Raw genomic sequence first — 17,770 nt, forward strand, 5'->3', positions numbered from 1 at the left:
TGCTTCATTCATAAATTATATCATATTCTTATTATTTATAGCCTAATCAGCCATTCCCTAGCTAAGGTATGCCGTGAGAAGGTACCTACATCAATTTATAAATTAGTATTACAAATAATTCCTAAAGAAATTTCGTATAGCCACTGGAATGTACAGTTCACGGCTGTCAGTGTGACAATGACGTCTTGTCAACTGGCGGACGGCTGTCAATCAACGCGGCTATTTTATTTTTTTTATCAGGCATCTAATCGCTGTTAAAGATCTTCCATTAAGTGACACCAATGACATGCACGATTTCTGCCTTTTTGATACGGTTTTCTACGCAATGTAATATAGCGTGTAGATTGGAGTTTAAAATAAAATTATGGGGCCGTCGTGGCGCAGTGCCACAAGCGTGCGGCTGTGGATTCGATTCTCACTTGGAGGACATTTAATATTTTCATTTCCTCGCCCAGATAAAGAGGCAAAACGTTAAGTTCCGCCATGAACAAGTAATGTCTCAAGAATTCGAAAGAAACTGGGGAACGGTGACTTAAAGGTAACGGAGTATTATAACACTAGGCTCCCTCTGCCTACGCTGCTATGTACCTACCTACGGAATACAGCGTGTAACTAAAAATGTAGCTAAAAACACAAGGATAAAGTTTTTATTCTTTATAAAAAAAAAATAAGCCCTTTTAATTCCTTATTTCAAAACTAAACATATCGGAACTTTTCGAAAGTTACTTTGTTATTCGTAAATAGATTATTTTAAATTATATTAATTATTGTTTCTCAGTAAAACAAACAACAATATATTGGTATATTCTCTCTATCTGGCTAGATACAAGATTTTATGGTTTAGCTTTGCGTTTATCCCGCAGGTTTTAGGTCTAGGAAGGCCTACTCTACCCCTAGGTAATCCCTGTTTTTCGCCCTCGTTCAAGACATTACATGATAAACTTCAGAACTAAACAAATAAAATAATCATATGAGCATTTTTAAACCATCCTCTACATATAATTAATAAAACGTCTCATCACAGCGTTGCGTTTACCTGTGATTAGAGTCGCCGCTGGAGATCGTTCAGTCACAGCATGGGCCAAGACTTCTGAACTCAATTACGCAGCTATTTAATTATAAATAGTATTCCTAAGAACGATATAAAATTAATACGGTTAAAAAAATAAGTGCTGTATTTACTATGTATTTTGTAAATTGTATCGCCTACCCATACGAATAAGTAGGTAAGCCTACTTATTATAAAAGCAATAAGTCCGTGTAATTTTTTGTTACAAAATAAAAATATTTTTTTCTGTCAAATTAAATACAACAACAATAAAAAAAGAACTACTAAATTAACATTTGTAACGGCTTTAGGTACAATATTAATCTTTAATTACAAAAATCCAAGCTTTCCTGAGATAAAGGCTCTTGACAGACAGACGGACGAACAATAAAGTAATGTTAAGGTACGGAACCCTCAAAAGGTTAAATATGTTTCTTATTCATAATCGAACTTACACTCATCTACTGACAGCTTTACTTACCAATTCCGAAATAATGGCTTCTCTACAGCGCAAACATAAATAAGTAAATATTTAAAACAAATCGCCCCCCAACAAAATGAAGGCACCGATCAGATGAAATGTTTAAAAAAAATCTCCAAAAAAAATTTAAATCATTAATAAACACGTCTGGCGTAAAACTGAAGTCCGTTTCAGTGGACGGATTAATTAAAAAGTTTTGATGCGAAAAAATGGGGAACGACTGGGGCGGTACCAATTAAAATTCTACCAGGATTCATTATGGCACTTTATTTTTAAGTGCTTGTTATGAGATTCCTCACGCTGTCATTAGTTACGGATACTTACATAGAAATACTTACATATAATATGTCATGTAAATATGATTTTTTTTTCAGCTTCACGGTGTATACCGCACACAGCATGGAAGACGGTAGGAACTAGTTTTAAGACACTCCGCCCCGCACTTTCCGTCGATTTCTGTTGTCGACGTTGCCGAGTTGAGTGGCGGAACTCAACGCCGCGCTTTGCCTCGACAATATTAAATTAGTATGTCATTTCCTCGAGTGGGGATCGAACCCACAACCAGTCACGTCTACTGACAGTCACTCGCTTGAGCAACGACTGGCCTCAAATGAATATTTTTAGTAAACATATTTAAATATGTATTTATAGCACCTAAAATATAATTGAAATATACTTAACTTTAAAATTATTTTACATAAAATTATCTTAACACCAATCATTATATAATGACTTTCGTCTTTAAATATCGCACGAATTGAAATATAAATGTTCAAATTAACATTCCTGAACAACATTTACAAGTTGGGCCAACCTTTCTTACAACTAAAACATTGGTCATTATGACCAACATCAGAAATTTATACTCTATGTTATAAAGCTAAAGAGTTTAAAAATTTGAGAATAGCTTTCTTTAGTGCTCTCCTACACATCACAAGGAACCTAAGTACATACCACAGACAGTTTTCGACGGCCAGTAATTCCGGCTGTGCCTTATTTCTCAGTTATTTGTATTAGTGAGTAATGGTAGAGTTCTGTTTACATTGATAGTCAATATTAGAACTCATCATTTTTTTTATTATTTAGTCTGTATAATCTGTGTAAGATTATTTTTCTTCTGCCACTTAGAGACCAAATTATTTTTAGGTATATGATTCTTAAGAGAGCCCAAGACATTGCAGGGTTGGCAGAGGGAACCTGGCAGCCCAGTGTTAAAGACTTAAGACAGTTTCGTTCCTTATTTAGGCCGAATTCTTGAGGCATTGCTTGATGACTGGCGGAACTCATGGCTGCTCTTTTCCTCGTTAACAGACGAGAAAAAGAAAATAATATTTCGATTAGAAATCGAGCTAAATTAATATGATTTTAGTAACTATTACAAATATATTGTTTGACAACATTTATGTACACCAACTAATAATAATATTTTTAAACAGAACCTTGGTCTTAGAACACTTGGCCCAATATTTGTGACGTAAATTAAATATAATATAGTAGCATCATACTGTCAAACGTGAGCCAAGAATCTTAATAACCAATTTGTATTTAACAAATGTCTTTGGAAATTGAAAGTTTTCTTTTTTCACTTTATAACAGGACTGTTCAACGTTAATTGGACATTTGAGAATGAATATGAACTAATTAATATGAGAAATAAATTGCGGTAAAGACGCCTTTTGAAGTTGCTCGTAAAAATAAATTATACTATCTTTATTACAACTAAAGAGTGTTATATATGTTAATTTTTTGCGTATCTACTAATTGCTAAAAATATTCATATTTACATAGTTAATAATTATATCTTTAATTCATAATATTACTTAATATAAATTACTTGTATTATTAAAGTATTCACACCGTTATAATGTTGAAATTTCTTTGAGCTTTTTTTAGAAAAGAAGAATTGTACCAGCTTTAGCCATTAAGCTTTTAGCAAGCTGAAATTTGAAGCCGATACGACGTTCGCTATGGTTATTTTACCTTTATTTTTTATTGAATCTAATTTGCATCTACAATAGTCATATTTTTTTATCGACACTCATGTTATAGCAAAAAACAGATAGAGAGAAAATGTGACCGATACACAATGTTAAATCACTCCGTTCTTCACTTTTCATCAATTTAAGAAAAGCATTTGCAGGCAGGAGATATGAAAATAGTTTAAATAGACATATCTATTTCTGGTCAGGGCCTACATCCTTTAGAAATCGACCGACATTTCCCATCACCAGTCAATAATAATAAACAGAAAGAAATAATCTAAAAGTAAAAATGTTAAAACAGTTTTAAAGGAAAACAGTTAAATGGACAGTGTGTATTATATTAGAAGAACAATTAAGTACCTTTCACCTATCACGTGAAATAATAAGCTGATTTTAGATAGGTCTCCACTCTTCAGACTCCACTAGGTGGCGCTCAGGCAATTTGTCACTGAACCAAAACTGACAAGCACATGATTTATCTCCGTCACACAGACAAAGGCTCAAATAGACCCCCTCGCAAAGCAAACACTCAATTTGGAAGTAATTATGGCGGGAAAGTGGGCTCTATACTGTTTGCGCAGGGTCCACTTTCCCGCCAAAGTTTGACATTGACAGCGCGGTGACAAGCGCGCCCCGTTCGGAAACATTCCGCGGCTAATTGTATGTATCGGCGGACGCAAGCACATTTGTCAATTGTCGCCAGCCTCCCTTGTAACGGAACGTAATTAGTTAGTCAACTATTTCTGGAACGCTTTGACGGCTTATTAAGTTTTCAAATTGGACACAAATTGGATGTCATACCTAACTGATAGCTAAGATTCTGCCAATGCTCTTTTGGGGTGACGTTGAGTAATCATTTTATTAGGGCGCAGACAGCTTCGTTTTATGCTTATCAAAAAGCAATCTGTTCTGTGATCCAACAAATCTTTGTTAATAGAACTAATTTATTAAAAGCTTTGTGATTTTATTTCAATTGGCACGCAACATGTGGTTGTGTATTTTAATCTATCATTTGGACAAGCGAACTCTAAATCATCTAAATCTATTCTAATACGATTTAAAATTACTTTATGATATAAATAATCATAATGCGTGGTTTCATTAAGATGTAAATTACAATTAACGTAAAGAAGTATTTACTTTGTTAATAATTGTTTCTAACATTTCTGGCGTCATGCTCAGATGAAATAGCAATATTTTCACCATAATCTTGGTTTTATTCATAATATTTTAAATATTTTCTTATATTTTAATTGGACAAAAAGCAGCGGTTCTAGGAAAGCGGTGTGGAAAATGGGAATATACCTATACCAAATACCAAAATTAAAACACATATAGGTAAGTTCATATTATTATTAAATTTTAAAAAGAACAATTAATCAAAAGAGGATATATTTCTACTATAACACTATATATAATTAATCATGACCGCTGTATCCATTTCCGGGCATTTACTTTTTCTTTTATCACCTAGACTAGATTCTTTTAGGTCCTTTTTTGGTCGTATGTTTTCGTAAATCGGGAGTTCATTGTGAGAGCACTCACTAATCGACGGTTCGGTATCGGATTCGTTGCGGTACGTTCCAGAACGAGAATCGAATAAAAAACGTCAATATATCGAATCGATTGTTACAGCTGTCGACAAGCGATCTATTCGGCTCCCCAGATGGTACTGCTGGGAAAACAGATTCAAAGGCACCATTCAGAAAGTATGATATGCTATAGATATCTTTCTCTCCGCTTAATATTAAATAGCTTTTCATAATTTTATATATTTATATAAAAAAATCAAAGGAAAATGGGTAATAGAGCGTCTTAACGCTAGGTTCTCTATAACTACCCTGCTGTGTGCGGGATACAGCGTGAAGTTAGCTCTAATTGTAAGTAGATTTGGTTTGAACTTATTGTTTGAAGTTTTTTAATTAATAGATTTGATTTCATTGTGCATTCGATCTAAGAACCAAATAATTAAATACTTAAATATTTTTTTTTGTACTCACTGCTCTTCCTAGAAATCAAGTAAAAAATGTTATAGCTTAGCGTGTCCAGTGAATAGTAAGCATGCTACGATGTAATTAATTCTGTTTGTAAACATGTGGCTGTGATATAAATTAAACCTATTATTTGTTTAATTAGAAAGGAAGAAATGTTAGTTTGTATAAAAATAGGAAAATAGTTAAGGAGAGAACAGTGACATCCTATATTTTTTATCGTTCATTTCAAAAGGTAATTTGTGAGAACTAATTCTTTTTTAATTATATTATGTAAACTCGTCAGTTCACCATATGGTGTAGTATCTAACGTTGTTTTTTAATTGAAATAAGTATAAAATTTTCATATAGCTAAGTACAGTCATATATAAGTACCTTTATTAGTATCTAATCCTCCTTTCTAGATTGAAATTTTTAGATAATTACTATTACATATAGATATGATAATAAGTCCGTCCTATTTACTTCATGCGTGATAAAAACATACATATTAAAGGTAAATTTCATATCACGAGTTTAACGGTTTTTTTCTCCTCTCTAATTTATTAAGCCAAACGAATTTCCATTTAATTTTTGTTTTTATATCTATTGTTAGCGTACTCGTGTAAATGTGGGTAGATTTAGGTGAAAAAGACAATAAATGCAGTGGAATTGTGTCTAGTATTGTATTTAGTGTATGGTATGGTTCTTTAAATATGGCGTTCTGGTATTTAGTGTGTAGTGTTGTTATTGAGTGATACATGTCACTTATTGTAATTATGTGGAGTCTCTGTGCGAGTACGTTGGAAACATATAGATGGTATGTGTTTTTATCGTGTTACTTTAAAAACGTTAACCGCTTCCGTTTTCTAACACTAAAAATATTTTTATATAGTGGTGAGGTGGAACAGCGTCTAATCTCTATACCTACCCTGCTATGTTTAAGATGTAGCGTGTAGCTAAAATAGAAAAATAAAAACAAAAAAATTCAAACAGATATTTCCTGAATATACCTACATATTTACACGTGGGAATTCAAATTGTCGTCATGTCATAAGAAATCGAATAAAAGTAAAAAAGCGAAATTTAAAGTAACTAAATGATGCGCGCCAATAAGCAAAAAACTAAATGGTCACGATCATTGAACTATGACGATTCTGAAAAATATAAGATCGCTTCTTAAGACATCTGTGATTTGTAAACATTTTAATCCTATAATTTTTTTTTTCGGCTTAAAAGTGTAAAAGTGTTTTGTTTATTATTATTATTATTTTTTATCTAAATAAAATAATATATTAAATAAATGCACAATTTATAATTACGAAAATACGGCAAATCTTATTAGTTTTATTGTCGTGTATAAAATTTTAATATTACTGTCATTAAATTATTTTAGTCTGGTCAATAGATAAATTTTAGCTAATATGTCAATTCAGCAGAAAAAGATCTTAATCACAAATATAAGCCACTGAATTTAGTGAGTTAAACTTGAAATACAAAAAAATCTTGAAATAATAAAAATATATTTTTCATTTTTTAACTCAATATCAAGAACCTTAAAATACAGATACAATAAATCTGTCTGGCTGTATAAGTGTATACGACACATACCTACTATCACCCACATATCAAAAAACGACGAACAAAAAAGGGAAAGAGAACAAAAAATCGTCGGCGGGAAATTTTCCCGGCATAATATTTTCAGCCGGAGTTGCGGCAACTAATTGGATTCCTGTTACAATAAACGCATCATCCCCACCAAACCACCCTCTTTTAAACTTTGGAGGTTTTTTTTTTATTTTCACGCTGTACCTATATCGTTTACTTATAGCAGAGTAGGCAGAGGGAACCAAGTAAAGACATTCAGTTCCCCACACACCATCCAATCTTCAACATTGTATTGAGTGGCGGAACTCAACGCCGCGATTTCTTTTGTTATCAGAGCGTGAAAACAAAAAATAAGTATTATATTCTCCGAGTGGGCATCGAACTCCCAACCGTCGTATTTACAATCACTCCCTGAGAATAAAACAAATCAACGGTACGATATTTAACGCCATTTTCTTTTCATTCACGAGTTAATTACAGACTACAGAGTATGACCTTTGAAGAGAAGTTTTTATGACGTGTTTCGGTAATTTCCTTTTATGTTCATTTGAGATTTCTTTTTAACGTTTATCTTATCTAAAGCGAGAACAAAAAATAGTTTTTTCTTGCATTTTCTCTTTAATTTAATTGACTTTTTTTGAGCTTCAAAATGGAAACCTAGTGTTAAAACACACCGTTCCTATTAAGAAATTTCCGTACCTCACTTTTCGCCGAATTCTAGAAGTATTGCTTGTTGAGTGGCGTAACTCAACGGCGCGCTTTACCTCTACACCAGAACGAAGTTATGAAAATATTAAATACTTAATTTTCTCGAGTGGGAATCGAAGCCACAACCTGCAGCGTTCAGTCATAAAAATATAAAATATATTGAAATTATATTATTAAAATAATATATGCAAATTAATGATACGATAGCTTATTAATAATGATATGATAACTTAGTATTACACAAATTAAACATAAATTATTAGGACCTTGATGTTAATCACGATCCTATAACTTAGCTACTTCAAGTTCATAGTAAATTGCCTTTACCTTTAATGTTCAAGTGCTAAAGCATATTATACACAAGTTGATTAGAAAATTCTCGTTTAAAAAGTTCAATTCACACACAATGCCTCCAGAATCCGGAGGAAAGTAGGGAACGGAGTGTCTTAACTCTAGGTTTCCTCTGCCTACCCTGCTGTATGCGGAATACAGCGTGAAGCTGATTTTGTTTAGAAAATTGACTCGTTAAATCAAATAAAAAATAACTTTAGTCGTAAGTAAAATTAGTCAAAAGAAAATTGCAAAGACCTTTTTATAAATTAAAAGATAAAAGTAACCGGGTAGAATCGCTTACAAATTTAAAAACCAAGTCAACTATTTACACTTTTCCTTTCAATATATAAAGTAAAGCTTAAAATTTAAATGTAAAATTAAGTAAATAAAGATCAACCTCAAAACCTGGATTTATTTTAGGCTTTTGTGGCATCTAAACCATTATTTAAACCAACAGTTTACATACACCCCATTAATATTTATTATGTGAAAATAGACTATAACTCTATGAAGATAGAGTTTATTTTAACTAAAATGCAGTAATCAGGGGTATTTATGTAGTGAAATGAGTGTAACTTTACTTTTACTTTCAAATGCACAGCAATTTCAAGCTTATCTTAATATATTTAAGGTTGAAACATAAAATTATTATTTCTAAATGTGAACGTAAATTACTGACATTCAAGATCAAGGGCAATTGCAGTACTTACTTCAATTAGAAATGTAATTATTCGCTAAAAATTAGCTTTATTTATTCGCGCAGACTGAAAATAATTTGTTTTGTTGAGTAAATCATGCAAAATCGTAGTTTCATTCAATAAAAATGTTTTAAAAATAGCCTTCTTTTAATGCTAAAGAGTTGTTTATATAAAAAATATTACGAATAAAGTAGATCCAACTTAACTGAAAAATAACCTGTTTAACTGAAAAATAACCTGTAAGTATTTATAATTATATTTAAGTACATATATGTATTTTTGCGAAATATTTTTAAGTATCAATATTCTTTCATTAATATATTTAATTTTCTTGTAACTATCGCTTTTTAAATGACAGGTGAAAAGAAAAATGATTTTAAAAAATAATGTACAATTATTTTTTTTGATAATATCTTGTGTGATTAATTTCGATATCTATATGACCATATATTGAAGGAAATAAACTCGTAAAACGCTATTATAAATTAAATCGATCTTTTTAATTATAGTCATTAAGGCAATCGTTTTTTGTTCTTAAATAAACTAGGTACTTTAAAATATTTTTTGTTAAAGACAATTACTTATTTATTGTAAAAAAATTGTGAATGTAAGTCGTCCAGTTAAGGATTCCAGTCCAGACCTTTATGCAATGGCTGATTGTGTACACGTCTAGTGCTAGTGAATTAAAAAATAGTTCGATTTAAAAAAAAAAAAACAAATATTTTATCAGTGATGTTTGACATATTTCTAAAAGATTTTAAATTAAAATGGCGCCAGTATTTATTTGCATCGCTAGGTAAATATATTTTTTAAGTAAAATTATAATATTTTTCTAATGAATAACAGTATATACCAATTATTATAATAAAGATATAATAAAGTCTACTTTTATTTATTGGTTATAATATGTAATTACGTAATTATGTAACTTTGAAATAACTGTTAATAATTAAACAAGTATTGTATAATAATTACTATTTTTTTTCTTTTACTTAGGTATTTTCTTATTATTTTCTCCACTTTACTAGGTAGGTAATTGTAATTGTAAAATATGTAGCTGAGGCATCAGTCATGTCATAAAAAATATCAAACAATTAAGTTTCAACTGATTTAGTAATATAACAATAAAACAAATAATAATAATAATAAATAATTTCCTTATAATTTAAGAAAATTATAAAGAATAATTTGCACGCTTAAAATTATAAATGTATCAAATATCCATTAAAAAAATAAAAATATTAACGCCTCCAACTCTAAGATTTAGTCCAAGGGCTCTTGTCATTTGTACTACAGGCTCTTCCCTCATATAGACATTTTTATGCGATTGTTTTAAACGATACATTATTTAAAGCTTCCTGCTGTCTAAACGAAAAGACAATAGCAATTAATATAAAGCACGAGTTCTATCAAGGATAACAAGTTGCAACAAGTATCCGTATGCACTGTGCGTATTAGTATATTTTAATATTAACAAAATCAATTTAATAATAGGTTAGTGTACAATAAATATGCATTGTCAAGAATGCATATTTATTAGATGTAATTCGATAATAAAAATTATAAATAAGGCAAAAAATATTTTTATTTGCAGAAGTATAAAGATTAGTAGGTAGGTACATCGAGCATACAGGCGTACTTTGGATATGGTTTAAAACCATGGCTTTAATTCGAGTGGGAAAGTCTGAAAGATATTTTACCCACGAAATGTTCACACATATCATAATTGCTCGTTTAAGTAAAAATAATGTAGTTAAGACAACTTAAGATAAGATTTAATAAAGAAGAATTATAAAAAAATGTTATTTAAATTTAATAAATAGCAATGTATTTATAATTATAATTATATGTTTAGCTAGCTATGGTAGCCTCTGTACGGGAATGTCAATGGGATGGACGTCCCCAGTGTTCCCACAACTCAAATCGGATAACTCGCCGTTACCGCACCCGCCTACATCGCAACAGGAATCATGGATAGGATCGTTACTTGTGCTTGGAGGGTTGCTTGGTAAGACCTTTGAATAGTACGGTCGATGAGTTGTGGCTGCCCTGAATTTTTGCGCCTTGTACACTCGAGAAGAAACTTTTCAACAGTAAGAAAAAAATAGAAAATCAAGTCTGCGCAGCCTTTACCTAAGTTCAGGTCGGCCTCGATTCGTTGATAGGATTATAACTCATTTGTTTTTCATTGTGCATGATTATTTCGAGTATTGAGTGAGAAACCATTTCCAATTTTGGTATTGAATCCTAAAGCTTCTTCAGCATACAACTCATAATTATTTAATAATTGGACCACAGAAAAAAAATCGCAAAAAAAGCTACTTTTAATAAAACATTTTATTTCAGGTCCCTTACTGACAGTGCCATTATCAAACAGAATAGGTCGAAGGCTGATCATAATGGGTTCAAATCTGCCTTTGTTACTGGGCTGGCTCCTGGCCGGGGTGGCGACTGACTTGCCCACTCTGTACGCCGCCAGGATAATGTGGGGGTGTGCTACTGGTATGCAGTTTGCTACAGTACCGCTCTATATTGGGGAAATTGCTGAAGTATGTTTGTAAATTTTTATAGCTTAAAATATTTTTAATATAAATGTATCAAGTACCTAATACAATGTAAGGCTTTGATATTTTCAATATTTTCATTTCCTTGCTCTGGTGCGAAAGCACAGCTTTGAGTTCCTCCACTCAACACGCAATGCCTTCAGAATTCGGTGGAAAGTAGAGAATGGAAGTATTTTAATAGGAATAGACTGTCGTAACATTAAGTACCCAGGTTCCAGAGCGCAAAGCTAAAAAATAATTACTTCTTTTAATTTTAGGATAAAGTACCAAGATCTTTAAGTGCTTTATTTATATGTATTTGATCTATAATTCTGAATATACATTGAAATCAATATCGCCAGTATTAGATTTCAGACCAAATCACCGTCGTTGATATTATTCGTTTTGTCTATGATTCTTATAATAAAGAAATTATAAAAAAAGAAAATGTATAATAATTACTTAGCAATTTAACATTAAAATTATTTATTTCAATTTTAGGACAAAATCCGAGGATCTCTAAGTGCTTTATTCCTACTTTTTATAAATATAGGGTTCTTATTAGCGTATGCTATTGGCCCGTTCTCCACGTACTGGGGTTTGACGGCGACGGGTGGTATATTATCATTGTTCTATATACCGTTTACATGGATTATACCGGAAACGCCGTTCTTTTTGGTTTATAAAGGTAAGTTTGTATTTTTTTTAATATTACCCCTATTAAGTGTCGAACATGTAACTGTTGCGTTTGCAGTCGTACGCTTGTGCCCCTGCGCCATGATGTCTTCAATATTACTATGAAAATTATATCTTTATAATCGGTAGCACTGTTCGAACATTGGATAGCTTTATAGCTACAATACTTAACCTACACTCTGTCTTAACAAATCTTAAATATTGTATAAAATTATATTAAATTATGTCTAATATATAACAAATAAATAATATTAAATTTATATCCTTAAATACTTTACCGAAGTTCACTCTTGGCCTGACTGCTGTAAAATATAGAAAACGACAAGTAAAAAAAAAATTTATAACCATACAATTCACATATCTTAAAAGAAATAAAATATTAATTAATATCTTCTAACATCTGTTATTTTATAAAACAGGTAAAATCGAAGAAGCCTCAGAAGTGTTACAGAATCTCCGAGGTCTTCCCAAAGACGTAGTACAACCTGAACTAGAAGGACTACAAGGAGTAGTTGCTAGGGAATTCAAAACCGAGCCAAAAGTTCAAGATTTGTGGGCGACGAGGGGAAATGTTAAGGCTTTGGGTAAGTAAATAAATTTATTTTTTGTATTCATACGTTTTTTTTTTCAGTTTCTCGCTGTATTCCGCATGTAACAGGGTAGGCAGAAGGAACCTAAGATTGAGACACTCCGTTCTCTCCGGTGGAGAATTTAACCCACAAACAACGGAATGTATCTTTTGACAATGAAATTTCAATTGTGCAACTATTAATATTATTTCTTTTCTAAATTTTCCAGGTATTTGCGTATTCCTGGCGATGTTGCTTCAGTTGTCCGGCATCGATGTGTTGTTATTTTATATGGAAGAATTGCTAGAGAAGATTGGTACTAGGATGTCGGCAGCTGACGGTACTATTATTATGGGGGTAGTTCAAGTAAGATTTTTTGTCTTTATCTGTTTTTACTAGAGAATAAAATAAAATATTCGTTTTAAGACCACTCCATACTTCCTTTCTCCTCCAATTTTTTAAGTTATTAAGTATTAAAAATCCAATCCGAAGCGTTCAAATTTGTCTGTCTATCATCAAATTTATATTATTTAAATAACGCGTAAATACATTGTAATTTACTAATTTAATTTTTAATATTTTATTACATAGAATTGTATTTTACGTGTTTGTAATTTGAATGTAGTAGGATAAGAACTCGCACCTCGTGAAAAAACGCTTGCGGCCTTCAAGTCGTGGTCTCCTTGAAGTTAGGCTGCCTGAACTTTTATACTTTAAATTTTAAATATTCCTTTTATAGGTAGTGACTAGTTGTATTACACCGCTGGTAGTGGACCGTCTTGGAAGAAAATTGCTAATGTGGACTACTTCACTGGGATTGACTATATTTTTGGTGAGATATCTATTTAAAAATATTTTTTTTTTGTAAATAAATGTCTTTATTGTAATAACTATATTGGTTAATTTCCTGTCGATTTACATTTTTTTTTGACCCCTTATCATGCCGCCTTATCATTTTCGAGCTATTGCGCGGTCAATGGTCTCATGTTGTGGGTTCTATTGCTACTAGGGAGAATGAATTATTCAATATGTTCATTTCCTCATTTTGGTAACGAGATGAAGCTCGGTTAAGTTCTGCCACTACAATTTTTCAGAAAGTGGCTTAACTCTAGGTTCCTATGTTCCCTCCACCTACCCCTTTATGTGCGTAAGTACTGCGTGAAGCTAAAAAATGAAGAAAAAATCTTCAAAATATCCTTTTAGTCGCAAAAATGTTCACCTTAAAGCGTTGAAAATGACTTTTTTAAATTATTTCAATAATTTCGATACCTATGTTTTTCCAGGGCATAATAGGTATTTACGCGTTATTGGACTCCCATTTCAAGTACGACGTCAGTTCGTGGGCTTTTCTACCGTTGTTGTGTCTTATTGTATACATGATATTATTTACTTTGGGTAAGTTCTTAAATATTTTAATTTTCGAGATATTTATATTGGTTTCGATGTAAACGTACACCAAATTCTTTGGCCACCAAAATATTATTATTTTAAATTCAAATTTATCCTGAAAACATAAGAAATACATTAAATAGAGTTTTTGGCATAAATTTGTAGTAAATTAAAAGGTTTATTGATAAATATAATTATATTTGTTTATTAATAAATTTAAACAGTAAATAAGAGAAGGATTTAATTTAAAGCAAGTAGATACCTGCATCTTATACATTTTATTGCATACTTACAAAAGCGTTTATTTATGTTATGTAGATATATTTTTTTACTGCTATTTTATCCTAATTTCAATATTTGTCACCTAGGTGTGGGCCCAGTCCCTTGGATTCTAGTAGCGGAAATGTTTCCAGTTAGAACTAAATGTCTCGCGAGTGGCATAGCTTCGTTCATGTGTTGGCTGGCCGGTTTTATTTGGACCAGGTAGGTTATTATGATATGATTTTATATTTATGTATGCATTAATTTAGTTTTTTTAATCAATTGTCAATGACAATAATTCATTTCCCCTAAGTGGAAATCGTGAGAAATAATGAGACGGTTATCTGTTTGTTTACTAAATTATGAAAGTATTTATAGGTTTTTCCGCGATGTCGCAGCATCATACGGTATTTACACGGCGTTCTGGGTTCTTGCTATTTGCTGCGGGCTCGGGTTCATATTCTCGGTTAGTCCACTGTTGCCGGAGACAAAGGGAAAGACTTTTGATGAAATACAGGATATGCTTAATAATAGGTGGGTTTGATTATTTCATATTATTATTTCATTCTTTTTTTTACTCTTTTATTAATAAATTTCATTCAATATTTACTCCCAAAGAGATTACAATTACTGATAGTCCTATCTTTGGAGACTGGGCCACAGCAGGTATTTATAAGAGTAGGGAGACACTGTATATGTTATATTATGAAAAACAGTTTAATAGTGGTGAAGAGTTTAAAGAGTACTTAAAATCTTACTCTAAAATTTTCAAAAGAGTTTGCAAAATTGCTAAATCTTTATTTATTAAAACAAAAATCAGAAATAGTAATAATAAAATTGAAGCCACTTGGAAGGTTGTTAATGCCGAGACTGGGAGAACTAGGGTGAAAGATTCTAATTTTAAACTTAGTATTGACGGTCACATTGTTGATTCCGATTTGGAAGTGGCCATTGCATTTGAAAAGTTTTTCTCTACTTTCCCAGTCAGTCTAACAAACGATTTAGGTTCTTCCACCACTATTGCAGAATCGTTAATTAAAGACAATGTTCCCGAATTTTATAATGGTTTCGTTTTCCGTCATGTAAATTATTCAGACATTAGTGTAGCTTTCAAATCAATTAGTATGAAAAAGACAGCCGACTTGTGGGGTGTCTCAGTTAATATCATAAATTCTTTAATTGATATTTTGATTCCTGATTTAGTTACAATTTTTAATAGATGTATTGATTGTGGAGTGTTTCCTGATTTGATGAAATATAGTAAAATAACTCCATTGTTTAAATCAGGTAGTACGCAAGACCCCACAAATTTCAGACCGATTTCAGTACTACCTACGTTTAGTAAAATTTTTGAAAAGCTGATACTCAGTCAGCTTCTTACTTATTTTAATAAAAATAAATTACTGCACACAGGTCAATTTGGTTTCACTCGTGGAAGGTCAACATCTGATGCTGGGGTCAAATTATTAGAGAGTGTATTCGCGGCTTGGGAGGAGTCACGTGACGCCTTTGGGGTGTTTTGTGACTTATCCAAAGCATTTGATTGTGTGCAGCATAAAACTCTTATCAGGAAGCTACACCACTATGGTATAAGAGGCATTGCTTTGGATCTTCTCACTTCTTATTTAAGTGATAGGATTCAAAAGGTAAATGTCAACGGGAAACTATCACACGGGTCACCTGTAGCATTGGGGGTGCCACAAGGCTCTATTCTGGGTCCGTTTTTGTTCCTTTTGTACATTAATGACTTACCTCACCTTATGAGAGATATCTGTGAAATGGTGTTGTTTGCAGATGATACATCTTTAGTTTTTAAGGTAAATAGACGGCTATTGGAAATTGACGATGTAAACAATGCTCTTTCTAGGATATTACACTGGTTTAGTGCCAATAACTTGCTTTTAAATAGTAGTAAAACTAAATGTATCAGGTTCTTTACTAAGAATGTTCAACAAGTAGAAACCAGGGTTTTGATGAACAATAAGGAACTTAAAGTAGTTAATGAAACTGTTTTCTTAGGTATAACATTAGATGCTAAGTTACAATGGGGTCCGCATATAGAAACTTTATCTGGTAGACTTAGTTCGGCAGCGTATGCTATCCGCAAGATTCGTCAACTGACCGATGTTGACACCGCGCGTTTAGTATACTTCAGCTATTTTCATAGCATTATGTCTTACGGCCTATTACTTTGGGGTAGTGCCGCTGACATAGATACCATTTTTGTGCTCCAAAAACGGGCTGTCCGAGCAGTCTATAAAATGGGTCCACGGGAGTCACTAAGGAATAAATTTAAAGACTTTAACATCCTCACACTACACTCCCAATATATTTATGACAACTTAGTATATGTGCATAAGAATATTAATAAATTTAATAAAAACAGTGACCTCCATCAATATAATTTAAGAAATAAAAATAAGCTTGCTGTGCCCTTCTCTAGGCTCCATAAAGTGTCTCACTCATTCGTAGGTCAAAGTATACACTTTTATAACAAACTTCCAAACGACGTGGTTAATTTATCACTGAACAAATTTAAAAAAGTGGTAAAGCACAGGCTCTGCCAAAAAGCTTATTACTCTGTTAAAGATTATGTTCGCGATAAAGATGTTTGGAAATGAGTTGCTCTATTTCTAAGTTAAAATTGTTAATTGTGATTTATAACAAATGTTGGCATTTAAAAAGAGTGGCCATGAGTTTCTTTGCCTGTATCTTCTCATGAGCTCAACCATTTGAACGGGCTTTTTTCAAGTCAAAATTGCACATTTTTTTTGGTTATTTTGTTTTCCATTTTTTTTTTATCTTTTATGACATGTCCAAGTGAATGTTAAGCATTTTTATGGAATAAAGATATTTTGACTTTGACTTTGACTTCATATAAAAATTACACTGCTATATAAGTAAAAAAGAAAACTAAGCTTGTTTCACGCTGTATTCCTAGCGGGGTAGTCCGAGGGAACAGAGCGCGAATACCTACGTCTCTGCATACTCCTTTCGCCTCGTCCACTGTCATCAACCTCTTCATAACTGCCCCTTGGGCCTCATGCTTTTTACGTGACCTCCCTCCAGTATCTTTGATATTATATTTTCGAAAGTCCACGGAGGTTTCCCCTACCTCTCTTACCGCTAGATATATAACTTTCCAATATAAATATTTTTTTAATAAATACATTTATATATATTACAAATATTTGTAAATGAAAGCTAATAAGACAATAAGTTTTTTTTTAATAAGCAAATACAAAACCAAACAGGTTTTGTATTTGCTTATTTCATCTACATGATACATCATTTTTTTCCAGGAGTAAAGAACCAAAACCAGCAGATGTATAAAGGTAAAAAAAGTTTAATTATAAGCTTTTTATTTTTTTATATTATAATAAACATTGTTATACCAAATTTGTTTGTAATTACTTAAAATATTAATTTTATTAAAAATGTGTTCGTATTTAAATACATATTACGCTATTTTATTTCCTATTTC

The 17,770-nt window shown here is 31.8% G+C and overlaps 1 protein-coding gene across 2 annotated transcripts; it reads left to right on the forward strand.

Annotated features, from left to right (window-relative positions):
* The first annotated feature begins 6,167 nt into the window (after positions 1 to 6,167).
* Positions 6,168 to 17,732, forward strand: LOC146528406 (facilitated trehalose transporter Tret1-like). Of its 2 annotated transcripts, none has more exons than XM_085203030.1 (11): positions 6,168 to 6,301; positions 10,684 to 10,836; positions 11,175 to 11,377; positions 11,873 to 12,059; positions 12,487 to 12,651; positions 12,866 to 13,002; positions 13,376 to 13,468; positions 13,920 to 14,031; positions 14,394 to 14,508; positions 14,665 to 14,820; positions 17,589 to 17,732. In XM_085203030.1, the coding sequence occupies exons 2-11, from the start codon at positions 10,710 to 10,712 to the stop codon at positions 17,617 to 17,619; spliced, it is 1,326 nt and encodes a 441-aa protein (XP_085059156.1). In that variant the 5' UTR covers positions 6,168 to 6,301; positions 10,684 to 10,709; the 3' UTR covers positions 17,620 to 17,732. The 2 variants fall into 2 exon arrangements, with proteins under 2 accessions (XP_085059156.1, XP_085059155.1); XM_085203029.1 differs by lacking the exon at positions 6,168 to 6,301 and adding an exon at positions 9,478 to 9,624.
* Positions 17,733 to 17,770: the final 38 nt, after the last annotated feature.

Source organism: Heliconius melpomene, chromosome 19, assembly GCF_056956725.1.
Source record: "Heliconius melpomene rosina isolate 202511_hmr_F chromosome 19, ASM5695672v1, whole genome shotgun sequence".
NCBI classification, from domain to species: Eukaryota; Metazoa; Arthropoda; class Insecta; order Lepidoptera; family Nymphalidae; genus Heliconius; species Heliconius melpomene.